We start from the raw sequence: 21,427 nt of genomic DNA on the forward strand, positions 1-21,427 counted from the left end.
GTTTGAATCCTTAGTAGTTTAGCAGAGGGAGATAAATGAAGTCCTCCCAACAATCGCAGCTTCGCAATGTGATATTTTCACATACCTGTATAAATAAATCTACCAGGAGCTCCTTTGCAAAACTGTTTGGATTTGTACGATAATGTTACTTCAACCACGCCAGGGATGTGACGAGGAGGTGTTTGGACCCGGATGGCATGTGGGGTGATCAGCTGAGAAAAAAAAAGAAAAGAAAATATATTGAGACAGTTATGACAATTGTGATTTTGCCAGAAAAGCAGCACCCATTCTCAGTGTGTGCTTGTTGATGAATCTGTAAGTCAAAATTTAGTAGAAGGGAACTTTCCCAGTATTTGAAAAAGTGCTGAGTTATTGGGGTCTTCAGATAAGTCTCTCGGGTCAAAAATTAAACAGGAAAAGGTTTTGCTAGTATAGAAAATCCCAGAAAATTCCCAGGTGGGGAAATAAATAAAATCCAAGGAGAAGGAAGGAAGGAAGGAAGGAAGGAAGGAAGGAAGGAAGGAAGGAAGGAAGGAAGGAAGGAAGGAAGGAAGGAAGGAAGGAAGGAAGGAAGGTCAATGACAAGCCACTTCCATAATATTGTCAAGAAAAATAGTCTGATTCTGTCTATCTCATCAATAGGAAGCAATCTTGACATGAAGACATCCTTATGTGATTAACTGTGAAGAGCTCGGGAACAGTTATTCAGATTTTGTATATATCCTGAATTATTCTTACATTGTACTTTTTTATACAAGGCACAAGTCTCTGGAAACAATACTGGACCAAAGCTATGCTGTGAACTAGGTGACACTGGTATCTCATGTGAAGCCTGAACTGCATGGCTACACTGGGGCTAAGAATTCTCCCAAAATAATTTGAGGTATTTAACATTTGAAGCCCTTAAATGGACCAGATTCTGATTATCTCGCAAGATTCATTCATTCTTTATGACCCTGTCCAGGCATTAAAATCACGAAAAGCTCTTCTGAAAATATACTCACTTTTAGAAGCCAATTTCTTAGAAAGTATGAGAGACGCTTTCCCCTGCGTTTCCATCAACCTATAGGATGCATTCCTTTCTGATTCCTCTTTAGAATATCTGTTAGGGCGCATCTCTTTTGCAATTGCGTTTGTTTTATCTGTTCAATTTGGGGTGAGGACATATCTGTCTTTTTTTGGTTTTGCCTGTTTCTTATATAAAGATGTCAGTGAGTGTCCGTTGGAATAGAACGGTACTAATAAAGGAAAATATTTATAGCTCAGGGTTGACATGAGGGGTCTTTGGTGCTCTCTAAGCTTGCTAGTTTTCTAGCAAATGGTTCATTACCCAAACTAGGTAACATCATCAGCGCTAGTGATCAGTGCTTTTAATACCTAGAAAGATAGGTATTAAAACTTTTAATACCTAGAAAGATAGGTATTAAAACCTTAAATAAAAAAAGAATAAAAAATAGTGTGTGTGTGTACTGCATAAATGCGAGCATACACACATACAGACATACAAACACAGAGAGATGAGTACAATTTGAAGTTCCAGATTAGAAATACTTTTGAAATATTTCTCCCCAGCTGTGGAATTCTAAACTACTTGCTCTATTTTCCAAAGTGGAATTAGCATAATTTGGAATTCCCCGTGATTTTTCTTTTGGGTTTTATAATAGCACGTTAGAAGTGGATATCTTTACTGTATTTATTTATTTATTTATTTATTTACCTTGAATTCTGACACTTTATGAATTATTCCTTTGACTATATTTTCTGGTTTTGTGAAGTATGCTTTAATCCATGCACAGAAGTACAGGCCTATATGTAAAAGACAATGTGTGTGTGTGTTTGTGTATGTGTGTTTGCCTGTGTGCACATGCATGGTATCTATAATCACATCAGCATTGTTTTTTGTTGTTGTTTGGAAGATGGTAATCAATCTGAATGAAAGAAAGCACGGACATTTGCACTACATAATGTATAACTGTGTAGACTGGACTCAAATTAAAACAGAAAGATAGCAATGGAAAACGTTATGAAACTTTGCTCTCCTTGGATGCAACCATTTGCATTTTATTCTCTGAGAGATGATTAGTGCAATTCCGAACTACCTTGACTGTTCAAGAACAGTCTGAAAAAAAATGCAACTAGGAAGCAAGCTTGCCTACCTCACTCCACACAAGCATGGTCCCAAATACGACTTGAAGCCCATCAAAAAAGTTGTCCCCTATAATGATCACCATGGCTCCACCAGTGGTCCAGCCTTCACTTGGACTAATAGCTTTGATGCATGGGGTAGCTAAAGAGAGAAGTGACAAGAAAAAGAAAAGAAAGGGACAATAGAGTTAGCTTTCAGATGAAGCTCCTATGAAGACTTCTTTTGATGGTTCTATGGCTTCCAATTTCTCGGCTATTTCCCCCCCCCCCCCCGTATAAAAGCAATGTAGCACAAGGCACAATGATACCTCTTATGGGAACTGTGAAAACATAATATTTAGTTACAAATTATTAAACACACATACACACACTCAAAAGTCATGAGATCACCCAACCTCATGAGCTTCAGGTAGTTATGAATTGCAATTAATGAGAATAGAGTAGAGTAGAGTAGAGTAGAGTAGAGTAGAGTAGAGTAGAGTAGAGTAGAGTAGAATAGAGTAGAGGAACGTTGTCCATGGGGTCGCGATGGATCGGACACGACTTTGCAACTAACAACAACAAGAAGAGTGGAGTGGAGTGGAGTGGAATGGAATGGAATGGAATGGAATGGAATAGAATAGAATAGAATAGAATAGAATAGAATAGAATAGAATAGAATAGAATTTAGAACAGAAAACAGAATAGAATAGAATAGAATAGAATAGAATAGAATAGAATAGAATAGAATAGAATAGAATAGAATAGAATAGAATAGAATAGAATAGAATAGAATATTCTTTATTGGCCAGCTCTACTACAAACAAATAAAATCCAAGGAGATTAAACATAAGACAGTGCTGTGGGAATATGGTGTTTAGGTGAGAATGCAAAATCTGATACTATATGGTGATCCATTAATATTTCAATCATGTAGATTCATTTTCATCATCATTAGTCTGTATTACTCCACTCAGTTTGCCCTGGGACTCTGAAGAGATAGCTAAGTTTTCTCTTCCTGGAAATTCCCAGCCAAGAAAATCTATCCCAAACAAGCTTGTTCAAGTTTGTTTAGCAGGGGTTTGCCAAAGGCAGAGAGAAAGGACAAAACGAGTGCCTAAAACAGATGCTGAAAAGACCTTTTTCACCCCGTATTCTCTTGTTTCTGGATAATTTTGGAAAATTCTTTTGCCTTTCAGCGATGTCCATCTTCTATGCTGTCAAGAATTTAGGACAATTCACATGAGAATTTTCATTCGGTTTTTATGGCTCGCCACTTCCCTGCCTTCTTCTCCAGTCTGGGAACCGAAGTTTGGAGAAATACTGAAGATTCACAGTTTTGCTGCCTCACTGGAATTAAGACATTGACTTAACACACAAATAGAAAGCGAGATTTCCTCCATCATATTTACTGAAAGGACCACAAATGACTGGGTTCATAGAACACATTAAACCACACACAGAAGCACGTAAGTGTTCTGTGTAGCCAGGGAGAAAGAAGTCAGGTAAATTGGGATGATAAATGACGATTTCCTGCATTTAATTCCTCTGGGAGCTTGAAGTGAGGTACATGGGAAGGATTCATGCAATTTTGCCCTCAATGAAATCCCTATGAAGTGATAGCGATGATGGAGAGGGAGGTGGGGAGAGGGAGAGAGGGAGAGAGAGGGAGAGAGGGAGAGAGGGAGAGAGAGAGAGAGAGAGAGAGAGAGAGAGAGAGAGAGAGAGAGAGAGAGAGAGAGAGAGAGAGAGAGAGAGAGAGAGAGAGAGAAACTAAGATGATCCAAGGCCTGGAGACTAAAATATATGAAGAACGGCTGCAGGACTTGGGTTTGCCTAATCTATAGAAAAGAAGAAATAGGGGTGACATGATAGTAGTATTCCAGTATTTGAGCGGCTGCCACAAAGAAGAGGGGGGTCATGTTATTCTCCAAAGCACCAGAGGGCAGGACAAGAAACAATGGTTGGAAACTGATCAAAGAGAGAAGCAATCTGGAATTAAGGAGAAACTTCCTAACAGTGAGGACAATTAACCAGTGGAAGAGCTTGCCTTCACTGCAGATTTTTAAGAAGAAACTGGACAGTCACTTGTCTGAAATGGTATAGATTCTCCTGCTTGAGCGGGAGGCTGGACTAGAAGACCTCCAAGGTTCCTTCCAGCTCTATTCTATTCTATTCTATTCTATTCTATTCTATTCTATTCTATTCTATTCTAGTCTAGTCTAGTCTAGTCTAGTCTAGTCTAGTCTAGTCTAGTCTATTACAGAAACTCCCAAGGGTTTTAGATAGCCAGAATGAGAATTCCACCTGTGTCTCTGGAGAGTGGCTAACACTCATATCAGTCAGTACTTGATTAGACACATCACTGCTCTTGAATGGGATTAAAGTAGTGATCAGCAAAAATAAAGGACTCCACCAGGGAAGCGAATCATGACCGCAGTATTTCCCAATTTTATATAAAGCATTTTCAGCAAATTCTTCTTTTTAGTTGCTTGCTCATTTCAAAAAAGGCATGGGTGTCTTCCAGGAGGCAAGTCTTCCCAAAGTGATTGATATGGCAACATCATGGAATAAGTCATCGATCATGAATGCTTTCCTCCATCAAGAAAACAAAATTTTTAAAAAAGAGAGAATTCTAATAAAAAAGCAGCTGTTTTTTTGTGATGATAGCCACTAAATTAGAAAAAAAAATCATGGAAGATCTTTCTCTCACTGGGTACAAGCCTTGAGGGAATTACAAAGAGCAGAGTATAATAGAAGAGGCCTATATCCATCTTTGCTGTAGACCTCTTCCCACAACACGCTTAACTGGGACAATTAGGGGTTTAATATGTTGTGATTAACTGACCCAGTTAGCCAATCCCCAAAGGATCACAGTTAACCCCAAACAGGCTCAGTCATGCAAGGTGAAACTAATTCCACCCACTCAGTTGTCAAATGGAACATTTAAATCCTAGTCTACTAGGAAAAAACAGCTGTAGAAGAAGAGTGGCTTGGAAAAGTAAACTTCTCCATTATCAAATTCGTTTTTAAGACCTTGCAGTACAGACTCTTCTCCCGGGTTCAGGCGAATTGCAGCAAAAAAGACCATGCTATCGCTGTCAGGCTGATGTCATGAAACTTTTCCAATCTCCTGGTGGTGCAAAAGCTTATGAGACATTTCTTAGAGGAAACAGTCAGGGATGGACATTATATTCCCAGAATGGAATTCCCAAAGGTGCTTCTGGCAACTGGATTTCTTTGTTTTTTCCTTGAAGATGTTTCGCTTCTCATCCAAGAGAATTCTTTAATCTTTCATTATTCTTTGTTCATATTTAAACATCACACTAACTCAGAGGTTTGAACTTGTCACCTATGAGGACCACTTCAGTAGCCAGAGGGTCACAACACCGAAGATTTTCATACATTAGTTTGCCTTCATTTCTCTTGAAAGGCATCTGGACTTTCTTTGTTTTTCCTTGAAGATGTTTCGCTTCTCATCCAAGAAGCTTCTTCAGTTCTGAAGAGGTTTCTTGGGTGACAAGTGACATGTCTTCAAGCAAAAATAAAGAAAGTCCAGTTGCCTCTTGAAAAAGCACCTTTGGGACAACCTCATCTGGATGACTGAGAATCTCCATAGACTTCCAGAATGGAAGTTTTGACTTATTTTGATTGTGTATTGCCTGAATCACTGGTAAGGAGATCTTGCTGTGATAAGAACACAACAGTATTCTTGTGCAACAAAAGTACAGCAACATTAAACATGCATGATTGTCCCTGGGAAGGGGATGAATGACGACAGATGACATCATGCAAACAGTTTACTTCTTTCAGACATCATGACCCAAGTACATAATTGTAATATTTGTGCACTGACTCAATGTCATCATGTCCTCCTCTTGACGTTATGGTGACTTGGTACACATGCCTACACCACAATCTTGCAATCAATAGGCCTAGTTACAAAATTCAAACAGAAGCCACAGAAGCAATCCCTTTAGGATGAAAAAAGAAATGTTTAACCTTTTTTATTTATAATTGCAATCTTGATGGAAGTTAACCTCAATGTTCTTATTGGTTATTTTTGTGGGTTTTTTTCACTTTGATCTGTTTGATATATTCCACTGATCCAGTTTGCTTGATATTGGTGTTTCCATGTGAAATCAGCTCTTGTGATTTACAACCTATGGTTGATGGCATATAAAAAAGCTGGTCACTGTAGTTAATTAAGTAAATTATGATTACACACACACCACAGTGACTATGATGTGCAAAGTCAGCTATTAACCACACTTCCATACTTGCAGTTTTCTCTTGAGAAAAATACACACTTTTCCTGTTTTCTTCATTCTCTTTTTCTCTCCTTTTTCCTTAGCATGCGCTTCCTCGTGATTAAAAAAAAATATGTATTGTCTGTCTCTTGGAGTAGACCTGAAGTTTTTTTTTGTCATAATCTGATGGCGCCTCAAATTGTTTTGATTAAATAAAAATATTTCTTTTTCCTCCAGAGCTGCGTGTTGAAAAACGAGAGTTTCACCGATGGCTTGAATATAGTGAAAATCCTCCCATTTCATCCCAATTTAACTCATGCTAAGCACGCCTGGTTTTTATAAGATAGGGTAAATCCCCCATCTTGCCCCCCCCTCCCCTCCTTCCCATCCATTCAAGGCCTCTGGACTATACATCCCATCAAGATCCCAATATGGTTTTCCAGTCCATAACCAAAGTCAATCCATCACTCGATTCCCAATGTTGACAAGGTCAAAGGTGGCAGGGAGGCTTGGCAGAGCTCCAAAACTATAAGACTCCTTTGAACAGCCAGTCAATCACATTCAATCAGTCAAGGAAAAAGTGGAAGGTTTTCGTAGGCTTAGAAGCTTGGGAGTTTTCCTTCTACCATTTCACTGCCCGCTGGGGGAGAATTAACACTGCTCTGAATTCTTCACTGATTCAATCATTTTTCTTCCAGTTCATTAATTCTCCTCTAGGTTGAGGCAGGGCACATTTTAACAGGAAGGAGGGAGGGGAGGGGGGAAATGCAACAAAACAAGCCTAATGAAATAATAGACCAACTTGTCTCTTCTAGTAACGTCACAAAGCTTTCTCACTTTCACTCGCTACAGGGAACGGCCCAAGAGGGGCTTCTCCGTGCTTTTTTTTTTTAAAGAAAAAGGGAAAGGGGGAAGGAAAAAAAAAAGGGAAAAAACAAAAAGACCTGGTGCCAGAATGGGGCTTGGAGAGAGAGTGGAGGCGATTATCCAATTTGAAGCTTAGCAGATCCAACGATTTGTAATTGCTTGAAAATACAGCCTGCAGACCGATGGCCGATGCCTCGCTTAGCCAAACAAACGAAAATCAATTAGTGTCAGTTTCCCTTCTGCGCATTGTTATGTTTCGCGCCGTTTGTTTAAGCGAGTGGCTGACACTTTTTCATACACATCTTGCTTGAGGGTCCCATTTCTGTTTAACTAAGATGTCATGTGGCTTGATTTGCTCAAAGATCAACTCCAGCCCAGCTGAGCTAAAAGTCTGACGTGCTTTGGCAGAGGAGGTAGCGTGTCGCCTGTTGGCTCTTGCAAATGCAAAGAGTAAAGGGGTGGGTTAGGGTGGGAGAGAGAGAGGAGGAAAAGTCAGGGGCAACTCAACTTCTTTGGCAAAATGACAGTTGCACATTCGGAGGCCATCGACTTGAACTGCGAGAAATGGCTCCTTGAGTGAGCAAGATAACACTCCAGCAGATGGAGTTTAGCCACGGCCAATGAGCCACATTCTTGCGGCCAAAGTGCACGATTGAAGAAGATTGCAAAGTGAAAGGAGAGAAAGAACTGGGTCACTTGTGAATATATCTCCACCACTCCTGGGCAATTATGAACTAGTCAGGGGGGGGGGGAGGAAACTGGGCCAGGGATGTGAGTTTCTTTCCTTGACTCCCCCAGTGCTCAAAATTGAACTAGCAAGTCTGCAGAGAGGCTGTTGATTTTATTTGGCTGGATACAGGCCCCACCTTATTATTCCAGTCCTTTCCTTACATGGCCCAACGTCACAGATATAAAAACTGGACTCAGATATAAATGCTGTGATTTTTCCTTCTTTTCACAATGCTGTGATTTTTACAATTTCCGCAAGTCCTGGTGTAGGTGGATAACATGTCCCATTCTAAATTACTAAGACATATCTGTCCTTGTGCTACACTTTGCTCTGTTTTGCTCATTTTTCCTAGTTTAAATGAGAGGAGATTATGCTGATTTTAGGCAAGAACTGATAGGTCAGAGCAAGTGGAAAACCTGGGAGCTTCCACGTCACTGTCAAATTTCACGGTGACGTGGTAACATTTAAGTGCCTTGGTAAGGCCACACTTGGAATACTGCATCCAGTTTTGGTCACCACGATGTAAAAAAGATGTTGAGACTCTAGAAAGAGTGCAGAGAAGAGCAACAAAGATGATTAGGGGACTGGAGGCTAAAGCATATAAGGAAAGGTTGATGGAATTGGGTATGTCTAGTTTAATGAAGAGAAGGACGAAGGGGGACATGATAGCAGTGTTCCAATATCTCAGGGGCTGCCCCAAAGAAGAGGGAGTCAAGCTATTTTCCAAGGTGCCTGAAGGCAGGACGAGAAGCAACGGATGGAAACTGATCAAGGAGAGAAGCAACCTGGAAATAAGGAGAAACTTCCTGACAGTTAGAACAATTAACCAGTGGAACAACCTGCCTCCAGAAGCGATGAATGCTCCAACACTGGAAGTTTTTAAGAAGAGACTGGACAGCCATTTGTCCGAAATGGTATAGGATTACCTGCCTGAGCAGGGGGTTGGACTTGATGACCTCCAAGGTCCCTTCCAACTTTATTATTATTATTATTATTATTATTATTATTATTATTATTATTATTATTATTATTATTATTATTATTATTACTACTACTACTACTACTACTACTACTACCGAGATACCAGTTCAAATAGACTTCACGTAGTCTGAGCAGCAAAAGAAACATTCCTTCTTACAAAACAGAAAGAAAAAAATATCCTGCCTTGTCCATTTGTATGGCATGACCACAAAGGTGGATACAATTATGGTGGTAATACCAGGGGACGTAAAAATAACGAGCTTGTTATTCTAAGCCATAGTGGAGGTTGATTTTGGCTTAGTGCAGTTTGAGAGTCCAGCCACTTCCATTTGCAAATCATAATTTAGGGCCGCGCATCAACCATAAACATAGTCTATTCAACACATCGTGATTCATTAAGCCCTGGGATGTGTGAATTTAGACACTGTTGTTTCTAAATCACGGCTTGTAGTTTAGCATCAGGTGTAAACTAGGCTGCTACGGTTGGCTCAAGAAATCCACAGCCTGGCCTGTGGAATGCACACAACTCTCCAAGTAATTTTGCTATGGTTTGCCGCAGGGCTCAAGAAAGAGCAAGGGACCTGAGAGTAACATTCATTTCTCGGCTGATAAGGATGATCTCTAAATCAGCGGTCACTAACCTTTCCGGCTTGGCAGACTGGTGGGAGCTGGGGGGAGGGAGTGGGGACGATTCCATGTGAGTGTCAGGTGCATATGTGAGTGCAAGTGGAGCTGTGTGTGCAAGCGTGCTCATCCACCACTTGCGTGGCCTGGTTCCAAATGGGCCAGGGGGTTGGGGACCCCTGCTCTAAAGGAATCCCCATGGCCCATTTCAGAATGTATACGATGTGAGATGAGACCAAGAGGGATTGACAGAGAGAAAGAGGGAGAGAAAGGAGGATGTTTGCTCAGACTCAGTGTAGAACCATAGAAACTGGGCCACTCACTGCCACATGACAGGAAAGTATAGCTGCAGTTTGCCAATCTTGGCAGGCATAGAAAAGAATGTAGGTGAAGAAGGAATAAAGTCCCTATGGAAGGGTCTACACTCCTAGTCCCACACAATGAGAACTAGGTCCAGGACTGGAGACCAAACAAGTGGTAAAGAACAGGAACTGAGTCAGCTCTGATGCTTGGGGTTAGGTAGTGCCTGCCTTTGGTCTGTCCTGCTCAAGCACCATCAGTCTTTCCAGGCAAACCAGATAAGAAGCATGACTAGATGAATTAATTCTACTTGATTGTGAAGCTACATTAACCAAATCTTGCAAGCTTCAAAGTACAAACTTCCTGCTGGCACTTTTAACAGCCTGATCCATTAGGGTGGGTTCTTCCTAAGTTTTCTTCTCTCACTGTTAAGCCACTGGGGGCTCCTGCCTCTCTTATGATTGTCTCATGATCAGGAGGACTAATAAGGCACTCTTGATAAGAGAGAAAGAAGAGATGTATTTCAATATGCTCTCAAAGGACATCCTTGGAACATGTTAGGGAATGCGGAAAAACAAGTATAGGAATGTGCAACTTGTCTTATTTTGGCTTTTGGAAGGCCTTGGCAAGTGACTAGCCCAAAATAGTACATGAGGCCAGGAGACAAACTCAATTCAACTGGATCTCATTGATCTTAAAAATGTATTCAAATTAATCACAATTAAACTGATTGTTCTCCAGTTATATTGGTAAATAACTTTTTCCTTCCTGCCCCTTGATAAAAATTACAACCTGGCATCACGTTTTGGAAGACTTTGGGAAAAGTTTTATCCTGGAGGAAGCCAGATGTGTAAAAACCTAGAGGTGGAGGTTTATGGTTAAAATTCGTATCACCACACAAGTTCTTTTGCATTCTTTTGAATGTAACGTATATTGGATGACTTCTTCTACCATCACCCTGAAGACCAATGAAGTAAGCATACCTTCGGAAGGATCAAGTCTCCTTGCTCTTCGCCCATGTTTTGAGTTGTTGTGAACAAACATATTGTCTGATACGGCCAGGACATGCCCGTCAACATTCACTGTTGTTGATAACACAACCTGGATGTAAAAAAAAAAAAAAAGCAGAAAAGAGAAAGGCAGATAAATTACATCTCCATGATCCATGTTTCATTACCTAGTCAAGTTTAAGCTCACATTTTTGTTTTGTAAGAGTAAATCCAATCCTTATAAGGAATTAACCTACTAAATGGGACAAAAAAAATAGCTTTTCTGTCTTGATTACGATAGTACAGCAATGTACACTTGCCCAAGATGAAATGAATCAACGGTTTGATTTTAACAGCTGAATTGATTCAGTTTGGATTGTCCATTGAAACATCCAAATATAATCTGGTTCATCAGTTCCCCCAAAAAATGTGTGGGGACCATTTCTGTAAAAGTCCAGCTTTATCACCAAATCAGTTTGAACAGACCTGATTTAATTCAATATGCCAGACCAGTTTTAATACAAAGAGGTAAGTTGATTTATCTTTAAACCAAATATTTGAGTTGAATCTTCATGTAAAACTACTAAGTCTCTACTAAACATCACCTCCTAAGGACATGAACAAGATTCTCATGCTTTGATGCAACAGACAGTGGGTAGCTCTTCCAAAGTTTTTTAGCAGACAATATCTCCAACTTTCTTTCAAAAAGCTGTAAATGGGGAGAAAGGGAAGATCCCAGTGTGAGGCAGTGGTAAAGATGCTAAAATAGGACCAGGCATACTCATATTCAGATCACCCTCAGCCTTCAAGAGCAGAATTAGATGTTATGGGGAAAAATAAGAGAACAGGTTTCGATATCTGCCACCAGATATTGATGGTACATAAACATAACAAATGCATGACATCTCATGTGCATATAAGGCACATGCCAATCATTTTACCCCAAATGTTCAGATAACATGGTGATAAAAACGTTGGTCATCCTTTCTCTAGTCTCCAGGAATTCAAGTGGGTCTTCCCGAAGCAAATTTACTGAATGTACTGTACGTTATCTAGGTCCTGTCTGAGATGAAACTTATGGAACTTTGGAACGTTCCATAATGATAGTTATCCATCATCACCACTATCTTTAGGGATTGAACAAATCCATCCATTCTTCTTTGCCTTTCTCCTCCTCCTCCTTAGTTGGATATGGTCATTTCTTTATTCAAAGTTGCTTCCATAATTGCCTTCTAAAAACAATGCAACTCAAAGGAAGAGGAATGGAAAGAGTAAAGGAAAACAGGTCCTTGTGATATAAAGCCGTAATGGTTTGTGGGTCTGATCATAACACTCTTCTGAGAGATGTACTACTTAAAGATAGAATGGAAACAGCTCAAAGACAGGAAGAAGCCAAGGCACTGATCTCACTTCTGTGCTAACATGGTGACTACATTTCCTGTCTTGCTGGGAAATATGCAGGGGGGGAAAAAATCTCCACAAAAGCTTTTTGCATACAGAAAAAAATATCAGGGCTAGAAAGTGGGTGACTGTGAGTTCTAGTTCCACCTTAGAAACAAAGCCAACTTGGTGCCTTGGGTCCAATCACACTCTCTCCCATCATAGCAATAAGAAGGCATTGGCAAACCATTTCCAATTCCCAAAATATTAGGGAAGGAGGGAGGGAGGGAGGGAAGAAAGAAAGAAAGAAAGAAAGAAGAAAAAAGAAAGAAAGAAAGAAAGAAGGAAGGAAGGAAGGAAGGAAGGAAGGAAGGAAGGAAGGAAGGAAGGAAGGAAGGAAGGAAGGAAGGAAGGAAGGAAGTTTCCAAGTTGATGCCCATCATTACATCTTGCTGCAGTGAGTTCCACAGGCTAACTGCTTCCTTTTAACCTGTGTCTTCCATCATTCATCTCCCCTTAATCTGACCTGAATATCCTCTCATTCAGAAACACTGGTTGCTGCTAGATATCTAATTGAAGCATCTTGTGTGTAAACCCATCATAGAATATTAAAGAGACAAAAAAGAGGCACGAGGGAGCCAACACACGTGAAGGAAAAGAGATGGGCGTTTAAGAAATATGAAACGTAAATAAATAAAACTTGTAGCATGCTTTGGCAACCTACGAATAGCCTAGAAATCAAACGAAAGCTCCATTTCCAAGTTAAGAGTAGGCACGACAAAACTGGAAAATCCAGGAAGTTGTATGGATAAAGAAAATGTTGGAAACATCCTCAGATTCGGGGAAATAGAACTTGGACATTGTAGTTGTGAACTTCAGTTCATGTTTGTGACGGGGGGGGGGGGGCAGTAAGATTGAAGTCTAGGAGTAATAATAATGATAAAGTTGGAAGGGACCTTGGAGGTTATCTGAGTCCAACCCCCTGCTCAGGCAGGAAACCCTATACCATTTCGGACAAATGGCTGTCCAGTCTCTTCTTAAAAACTTCCAGTGTTGGAGCATTCACCACTTCTGGAGGCAGGTTGTTCCATTGGTTAATTGTTCTAACTGTCAGGAAGTTTCTCCTTAGTTCTAGGTTGCTTCTCTCCTTGGTTAGTCTCCATCCGTTGCTTCTTATCCTGCCTTCAGGAACTTTGGAGAATAGCTTGACTCCCTCTTCTTTGGGGCAGCCCCTGAGATATTGGAACACTGCTATCATGTCCCCCCTCGTCCTTCTCTTCTTGAATGACAAAGAGAAAAGAATAAGAATTTCACAAGGGGCAAGGAGGATTGCCTTAATCCTAGATATCCCATTGTAAAAGAGTCTTTAACAGTTGATAAATTATTTCCTTTCCTTTCTCCTCCCTTTTTTTGGGAAAGGAGGGATCGGAAAACCGTTTTTTCTTCCTAGACCATTTTTATGCTGACTGAACAGATGCGTGCTCTTTCCTGCTCTCTCTCTCTCTCTCTCTCTCTCTCTCCTCAATATGAGTTTAATTCATGCCAAAAGGCACTTGTCATACTTCGCATTAAGGGTGCCTTTGCATTCCTGCCCCCAAACGTGTTGCTTTTGTGTGCCAAAAAGGTTTCGTCATTTGACAGTCTAGCTAGGTGGAGCTGGGACGCTGTTCCAAAGTGAACATTTCCCCCATGACACGTGAGAACTCCAGCAGATGCAGTTCATTATTTTCCCTTAAACAATGGAAATAAATTTTAATCTCTTTCTGGCCAGCCCAGACCACACTACGGCAACAAGGGAATAAGGCTGAATTATTCCAGTGTCTGAAATATTTACGAGAGGATTTTAAATTGTAACCAAATGTAAACCGAAGAGTGGGCTGTTGCACCTTCGTATAATAGACACAAATCTAACCGCAAACAGACAAAACACTGTATTCTAAACATCCACGGGGACAGAGATAAATAGCCAATCACGTAACGTGTTAATAAATTTTGCGCCCAGATTAAAAATGTACACACCGTAAAGTTTAATTCATAAGAAGCCGAGGAAGAGGGCATTCAGAAATTTCAATGATTTGGCATCAAGGAAGATGTAATGGGAGGCATGTTTCATATCTTATTATATTAGGTAGAATTTAGTTTCCATTGTGGAAGATAGGTTTAATAGATGTCCTAATTCTTCTGGTTCTATTAATGAAGGATTTCCTTCCCCAGTCTGGAAGTAATGTTTAATCCAGAATGTAGCACTGTAAATATGTATTTATTAAACAATTAATTATGGCTGCCCAACTCACACATGGTGACTCTGATGTAGGCAGGGCTACTATCAGGCCTAAACCCAGTCAAGAGACAGTAAGATCCAATTGGGTTCAGTCCTTTATTTGGTGTTCCTAATGGACAGAATCTTGCCAAACTAAAGGCATAACTTTCTAACCTACTAAATATATCCTGAGAGATGCTAAGGTCTGGTTACCCTCAACTGCTTTCTCCCCTCCACCATCCTGTTCTGGACTGCCCAGTCTCTTCATCTGGACCTGTTTCTGGGAAGACTCTGAGTTGGAAAAATGCTTCTCTTCCTGTCAGGTGGAGGAAATCAGGAGCCAGGATAAAGTTCAAAAGCACTGTGTAAATGAAGATCCAATCATCCAGGCCAAAAGTATCTAAAAAGGTTAAATATTAACGACTGCACCGAAGTTTATAATAAACTTTGGTCCATTTGCCATGATTTAACCTTTTTAGATATTCAAAAGCACCGCAAGTTTATTCCAGGCAACCTGTACAAAGAATCTGATCTACTAACGGTCAAGGCAAATGGGTGTCAGATAAGAGTCAACAGACTTTGAATGGGGAGGGGCTGGACTTAGGTCTCTTTTGGGGGCATACGAACTCCAGACTGATGATGCATTTGACCCTGTCCTTGGGCTCAGCCTGGTCGTCTCCTACATCTCCTCTGCTGCTGCAGGTTCACATTCCATTACAACTACTCAGGATCTGTTGTTCAATGGCTGCTCCAGTTATTAGTTTTGCTGCTGCACACAGTTCAAAACATTGATGATGACATTTAAATCCTGAAGAATGTAGGCTGCAGATACTTTGGCAATGGCCTTCTAAGTCAAGCTGCTCCTACTTTTAAGACCTGATGAGCATTTGCTGCTCTGTGTCTCACGGATAGTGGAGGAAAAACCTTGATGTCTGCATGGTGATAATCCATGCCTTGATGGATCATCTGGGATGGCTTTTTGCCATCGTCCATCACTGGCTTTTTGCCAGTGGTCCAGATTAGTGTTGTGCAAAATATTTTGAAGTTTTTGGCGGAAAGAAGACAGCTCCTAGCAATGGTCTGAACAATGTTCATGAACTATGCTTTTGATATTAGGCCAAGAACCACAAATTGCTCACCTTTGGATTAAGGGCCATCGATCTCTGAATGTTGGATGTTAAGGAATTTGCCACTAATTATGGCTACAGCATAACTTATTCCCCGAACTCCAGATACTTTTGGCTGGGAATTTTTGGAAAGGGGATGTTAGAAGAACCTTCAACCTGATCTAGCTAGGCAGTTCTGTTTGTAAAGGACCTGGCTTTTTATCTCCTTTCACTATGATGCCTTGTGTCTATACTTTCTCCACACCACAATGAGAGGTATCTTAATCTTGTGAATTGCAATGGCTATTTAATCCATGCACATTCCTACTGAGTCATTTGCTAAACAGAAATCATTACTGAACAGATATTATATATTGAATAATTGAAAGTGCATACTTGTGTGTCTGTATGTGTGTGTTTAGAGGAAGCAGACATTCTTCCATAGTCTCCAGCTCCCAAGACCTCCCCTTTCACCAGCCAACAGCTTTCCCCCAGTGAGTATTTCCTGGGTCATGGAGGGTGACCCTTTCCATCTGGAATCAATCAGTCAACTCCTGACAACTTCCTGAAACACCTCATTCCATTTCCTGTTCTCTCCCCTCTTCTCATCACCCCCTCCAGTTTGCCTCACTCTTCAAAACTATAGGCCACAGCAGCTTAATGTTAGAGGGTCAGCCACAGTTAGACTCCAAAACACTACACAAGGAAACCTTTGACCTTCAGAAATCTTTACATCTTAGCTAAACAAATCAAGGTCAATATTTCTTACCATTACCTTGTTAACCATTTAGATACTTTCTCCTTCCCCCCTTTTTTTTTAAATCAGACTCTTTGGATGACTTATCCATCAAGACCACTGTTCCATCCGGGATCATAAAGTGTGACATGTCTTTGTTTCCTTTGAGGCCTTTGAGGCTGATGAGGCCAATTGGCTTGAAAAACCCTCAGATGTAGGCCTCTCTGGATAATTTTGTTACCTTAGTTACTTAAGCTGGCAGAGAAGATGCTTACTGATAACAAACGTTGCCATGATGAGGGCTTGTTGACTACAATATTCTCTGTAGCTTCCTAGATAGGAGTTCTGGTAAGATGACCAATCGTCCTCCTTTAGGGAGGACAGTCCTTCTTTTGTAAGTTCTGTCCTCTCTCGAAAATTGTCCTCCTACATGTCCTCCTTTTTGATATTTGAAGACTAATCTGTAAATCTCCGTATTCGATCGATGCCGATCCAATCCGTTGCGTGTGATGTGACGTATTTGTATTTGACATGACGATTCATCAAGGCTCGGTACAGTGTGGCGAGACGCGATTATGAGACTCATGTACTCCGCACAGAAGAATTGTTTTGAGAGAGTGCGCCGCGCGCAAGAGTGCGCCGCATGCAAGTGGCTTTGTTTACCTCTTACCGAAACACGACACGGCATACACGCACGCATTAGACTCACTTTTTTTTCTTCAATTTATTTGTGTCCTCCTTCTCATTGTAAAAAAGTTGGTCACCTGAGTTCTGGTAAATGTAGTATTCTTCATCAGTCAAGAATAAGACACTGAAAACATATTATACCCATGCGCTCACATGCATTATTTTCTTGGCATTTTTCAACTTTTCCAAACTTCTCTCTTATGACTATGGAGATTCTCAGTCATCCGGGTCATGGTGGTCCCAAAGGTGCTTTTTCAAGAGGCAACTGGACTTTCTCGTTTTTCTTTGAAGATATTTCGCTTCTTATCCAAGAGGTTTCTTCAGTTCTGTTTCTCCAGTTGCCTCTTCAAAAAGCACCTTTGGGTCTTCTGTCTTACGTTTCATGAGGACCCTCCATAGGAAATGGAGCACCTCCTCTTCTCTGTCATCAGTATGTCTTTTCAATGACTGTCTCTCTTCCAGCAGAGCTTAGCCTTACTGTGGATGAAGATATCAGGGTATCTACTGCAGCCTAAAATCATGTCTTCAGCCCTCCACCCATATCCACCTTAAGTAAAATAATTTAATAAAAAGGATTTTAAAATGTAGAAACCTCATCAGGATGCTGCACCTTTGAAGATGTTGACATCCTCCCATGAGGTGGTGGGGTTCTTGTGTGAGTTCCTGCAACAATTTGTGCACACTGAACTCTAGGGTAGTCTAGTTTGGGCGATTTCAAAAGACTCCAGCAGCCTATATAATATTTCAGATGCCTGGGTCATTGGGCAAAATTGTGTGAGGCTGCCTGAGGCCTGAGGAAGCTGCCAACTCACGCCCAACTCCTGCCCAAAGGCCCTGTCTATGGAAGTGTACATATTTATACCTTCAGAATAGACGTCTTGTATCAAATCAGACTATTTGTCCATTTGGCTCACCAGTGTCCATATTTTGCCTGGAGGCAGCTCCGTGGTCCTCTTAACTGGATAATCTCATGACTGACCATGGGATATTTTGATGTGCCATATCTAAACCAAGTTATGTTCTCCCCCCTTAGATTAAAGTAGCCAGGGATTCATTTTAAATTCTAGAGTTCCAAATATGCTGCATCAAAATTTCCCCTGACATTCCTTAATTTGTAGTCTTCTCCCTGTGTTAAAAAAAAAGCCAGCCTTTTTCTTTTTATTCTCGTGTTGCTGAAATATTTATTTCAAATTTCTCCTGGTTTTGTTTTTCAGCTTAGTAATGAACATTGGGGGTTATCTTTTTAAAAAAGAAAAACTTTCTGATTTTTAACAAGGAACATCAGCAAGAATCAATATCAGCTCAAGGAAGCCTTTATTTTATATATGATATTAGAAACAGCGCATAAAAATTCATATATTAAGCAAATTGCTTATGAGAATACCGCCAGATTTTCTTTTAAAAAAAATACATTTAATGGAATGGAATAATATGAAGGTCATTATATCCCTGCCTGTATTCCAAATAATCTCACTAAGTCACTTGGGAAGAAGAACATATTATTTTTTTTTCTTTCAATAATGCCATATTGCAATAGCATTCCATATTATAACTTTTCTCAAACATAGACTTAACTAACAAAAGACTTCCTTTTCTTTATTTTAATTTAAAAAGTGACATATTCTGCCAGATCTAGAGAGCTTGTCAGATGCAGAAATCACCCTTGTGCTTTAGTTGGTCCAGATCATTCACTAATTTAATTTGTACCTAACTATCTGAATTTTCAGATGGATGGATGGATGGATGATAAGCAATTGCCCCAGCAGTTATTGAAAGTAATGGAGTCAGTGTATTCTAAAGCTATTTCCTTGACAAATGGACATATACTAAGAGAACATACCTTACTGCCTGTGTTAAGTGCATCAAAGTTGGTGGAATTGATTTGTTCCCTGCTATAATAGAGGTCCCCTGGACTGCAAGGCGATCAAACCGGTCAGTCCTGGAGGAGATCAACCCTGACTGCTCTTTAGAAGGCCAGATCCTGAAGTTGAAACTCAAATACTTTCCCCACCTAATGAGAAGGAAGGACTCACAGGAGAAGAGCCTAATGCTGGGAAAGATGGAGGGCAATAGAAGAAAGGGACGACAGAGAATGAGGTGGCTGGATGGAGTCACTGAAGCAGTAGGCGTCAGCTTAAATGGACTCCAGAAGATGGTAGAGGACAGGAAGGCCTGGAGGAATGTTGTCCATGGGGTCGTGATGGGTCGGACACGACTTTGCAACTAAAAACATAATGGAGGTCCTTTAAAATCCCACCAGAGACAATACTTTGATCAAATCTCTGAGATTTTTATTCATTTGATATCTCTGGGGGGGAGGAAACAGTCCACTTTTCTGGAATTGCCTTGATATTTCCCTTAACTTTTCTGTGGGAGTTGGTTATTTTATCTTTTTTGGAATAATACTAAATCAAGGGATTTTAGATAAAGAGAAAAACCACATTGCTAAAAAGAGTTGCTCTCAAGGCCATTTGCAAGGGCAGAAATGGAAACCAACTAGGATAGGGAGTTGAGTTGAAATCATTATACAGTACTATAGGTGAACACCAGAAGAGCGAAAGACGATTCCTCTTTCATCGGGGGGGGGGGGAATTGGTCAACTTATTCTCCTCATTCTGAATGAAAAACTTTGCACAGAACTCTACTTCCACGGGAGGAGGTAAAATCATCCAACATCTGGAAGCAATATAAAATGCCCAATGTACATTCTTCTTTATAGCTGTACAGTTACACTAATGTGATTTTCTACTTGGGCTAAAGTGATATATATATATATATATTCAATGAAAGTAGGAGAAAAATGACCCATAGCAGTCTTCCTTTCTGCTCCCTCTCTCCCCTTTTTTTTCCGGCAAGTTTCCCAGAGATATTAGTAAGGATTCTCCTGTTAGGTGGAAGAGATAAAATAAAGGATAAATTGCCGTTGTGAGTGTGCACAGATTAGTTAATAAGGATTAGCTCATCTTTAACACTATTCATTTGGAGGATATACACTGGGTGAGGTTAAATCATGGTCAGAAGAGAATGGAATTCAAAGGCCTGACTAGATATAATTCCAGTTCCTCCCAAATCTGAGAGTAGTGATTTATTAGTTGTGGACAACATTCAGTAAGGATTATAATAAAAGGAAATGATTGGCTCATGTAAAAAAAAAAAAATGAGGTGCTGTAAGATTTTGGAAGTAGTCTTTGGTAGAATCTGATGGACTATAGGTTCATTTCAAATTCTGATGGCACTTTACTTCATCCCATATCACGGAACCCAGCTATCTTTAAAAAATAATAATAATACTGGAGTTTTTCTTCTCATTTTTTCAAGTGCCGTATTTTAGCCCCTGTTGAATCAAATTTTCACATCCTGGAAGACGTGTGTATAAAATACTTGTCTTTGTATTAGATTCTGAACTATGAACTCATGGCATGAAAGCCTTATGCTTTATAGGATCTCAGCCAATGTTATGGATTTTTCCCAGTGTGTGAGAGCTAAACCTAGGGACACAATTTAATCCACCATTACTGTTGCAATTCTCAGCATCCTCCTGGATACTAGCTCCTTTCACTCAATTATTTCATTATTCTATATTGAGTAGGGAGTTAAAGTAGGGATATCAACCATTTTCAGAGCTGGGACTCCATCTTTATCTTCTATGAGATACAATCCCCTTGACTTTCTTCCTTCTAACACGAGATCCTTGCACTATAAAGTTATATACGGATTTCTAAGTGCTAGGACCGCAAGAAATATACTGTATCTGCCCCCAATCTAGATGACACTATTGTCTCATCTAGGTCTTCTCATCCCTGCAACCCTACCTGTTAGGAATATTCAGGTTTACATATTTATGATACCCGGGAGTACATGTTCATTACGGCATTCTTTCTCCAGAATCCAGAAAGCTTTCTGGATTATGAAATTTATTCACAATCATGATGTGTGCTGGGAAAGGTGGAAAGCTGTGCTTCTTCTTCATATATGTCAACCTTTTTTTTCCCCTGCAGACAAATTGTCCTTTCAGAGGATGCTATAAAAAGGCACGGCAAAAACTCTGAATCTAAAAACATATAGTAGTTGCTATATTTTATAATAGGATTTGGATCCAACTCAGTTTTGTCAAAAATTCATTTGCTCCAAATCCAACTAAATTATGTCCTAGGGCTTGAGGAATGCAATGGTATGATAAAAGCACAATGTTTATTATATTGAAGTTTTTTGGGGGAAAAGATGGGACCATGTTTAAGAGGTTAGGAGTGTAACATCGCCTCTTAACCTCTTGAAGAATCTCATGAGTGATGAGTAACGCTGTGATATTCTTAGAAGAAACAAGGAAATATCTGGAAAGTAGAAGACCGGCAGATGAAAGTTTTTCTCATTTCTACTCTTTAAAACCAAAATC

The 21,427-nt window shown here is 40.1% G+C and overlaps 1 protein-coding gene across 1 annotated transcript in view; it reads right to left on the reverse strand.

Moving 5' to 3' along the window:
- The window catches only part of EBF2 (EBF transcription factor 2), a 202,928-nt gene that overhangs the window by 29,899 nt on the left and 151,602 nt on the right, over nucleotides 1-21,427 (reverse strand). Inside the window, exons 8-10 of the mRNA XM_015818501.1 lie at nucleotides 10,860-10,977; nucleotides 2,157-2,287; nucleotides 86-212 (exon numbers count right to left, since the gene is read on the reverse strand). Coding sequence (XP_015673987.1) covers nucleotides 86-212; nucleotides 2,157-2,287; nucleotides 10,860-10,977 — 376 coding nt within the window. The remainder of the gene's footprint in view (nucleotides 1-85; nucleotides 213-2,156; nucleotides 2,288-10,859; nucleotides 10,978-21,427) is intronic.

The sequence above is a fragment of the Protobothrops mucrosquamatus genome, unplaced genomic scaffold (assembly GCF_001527695.2).
Source record: "Protobothrops mucrosquamatus isolate PMUCROS unplaced genomic scaffold, P.Mucros_1.0 scaffold754, whole genome shotgun sequence".
Classification (NCBI taxonomy): domain Eukaryota; kingdom Metazoa; phylum Chordata; class Lepidosauria; order Squamata; family Viperidae; genus Protobothrops; species Protobothrops mucrosquamatus.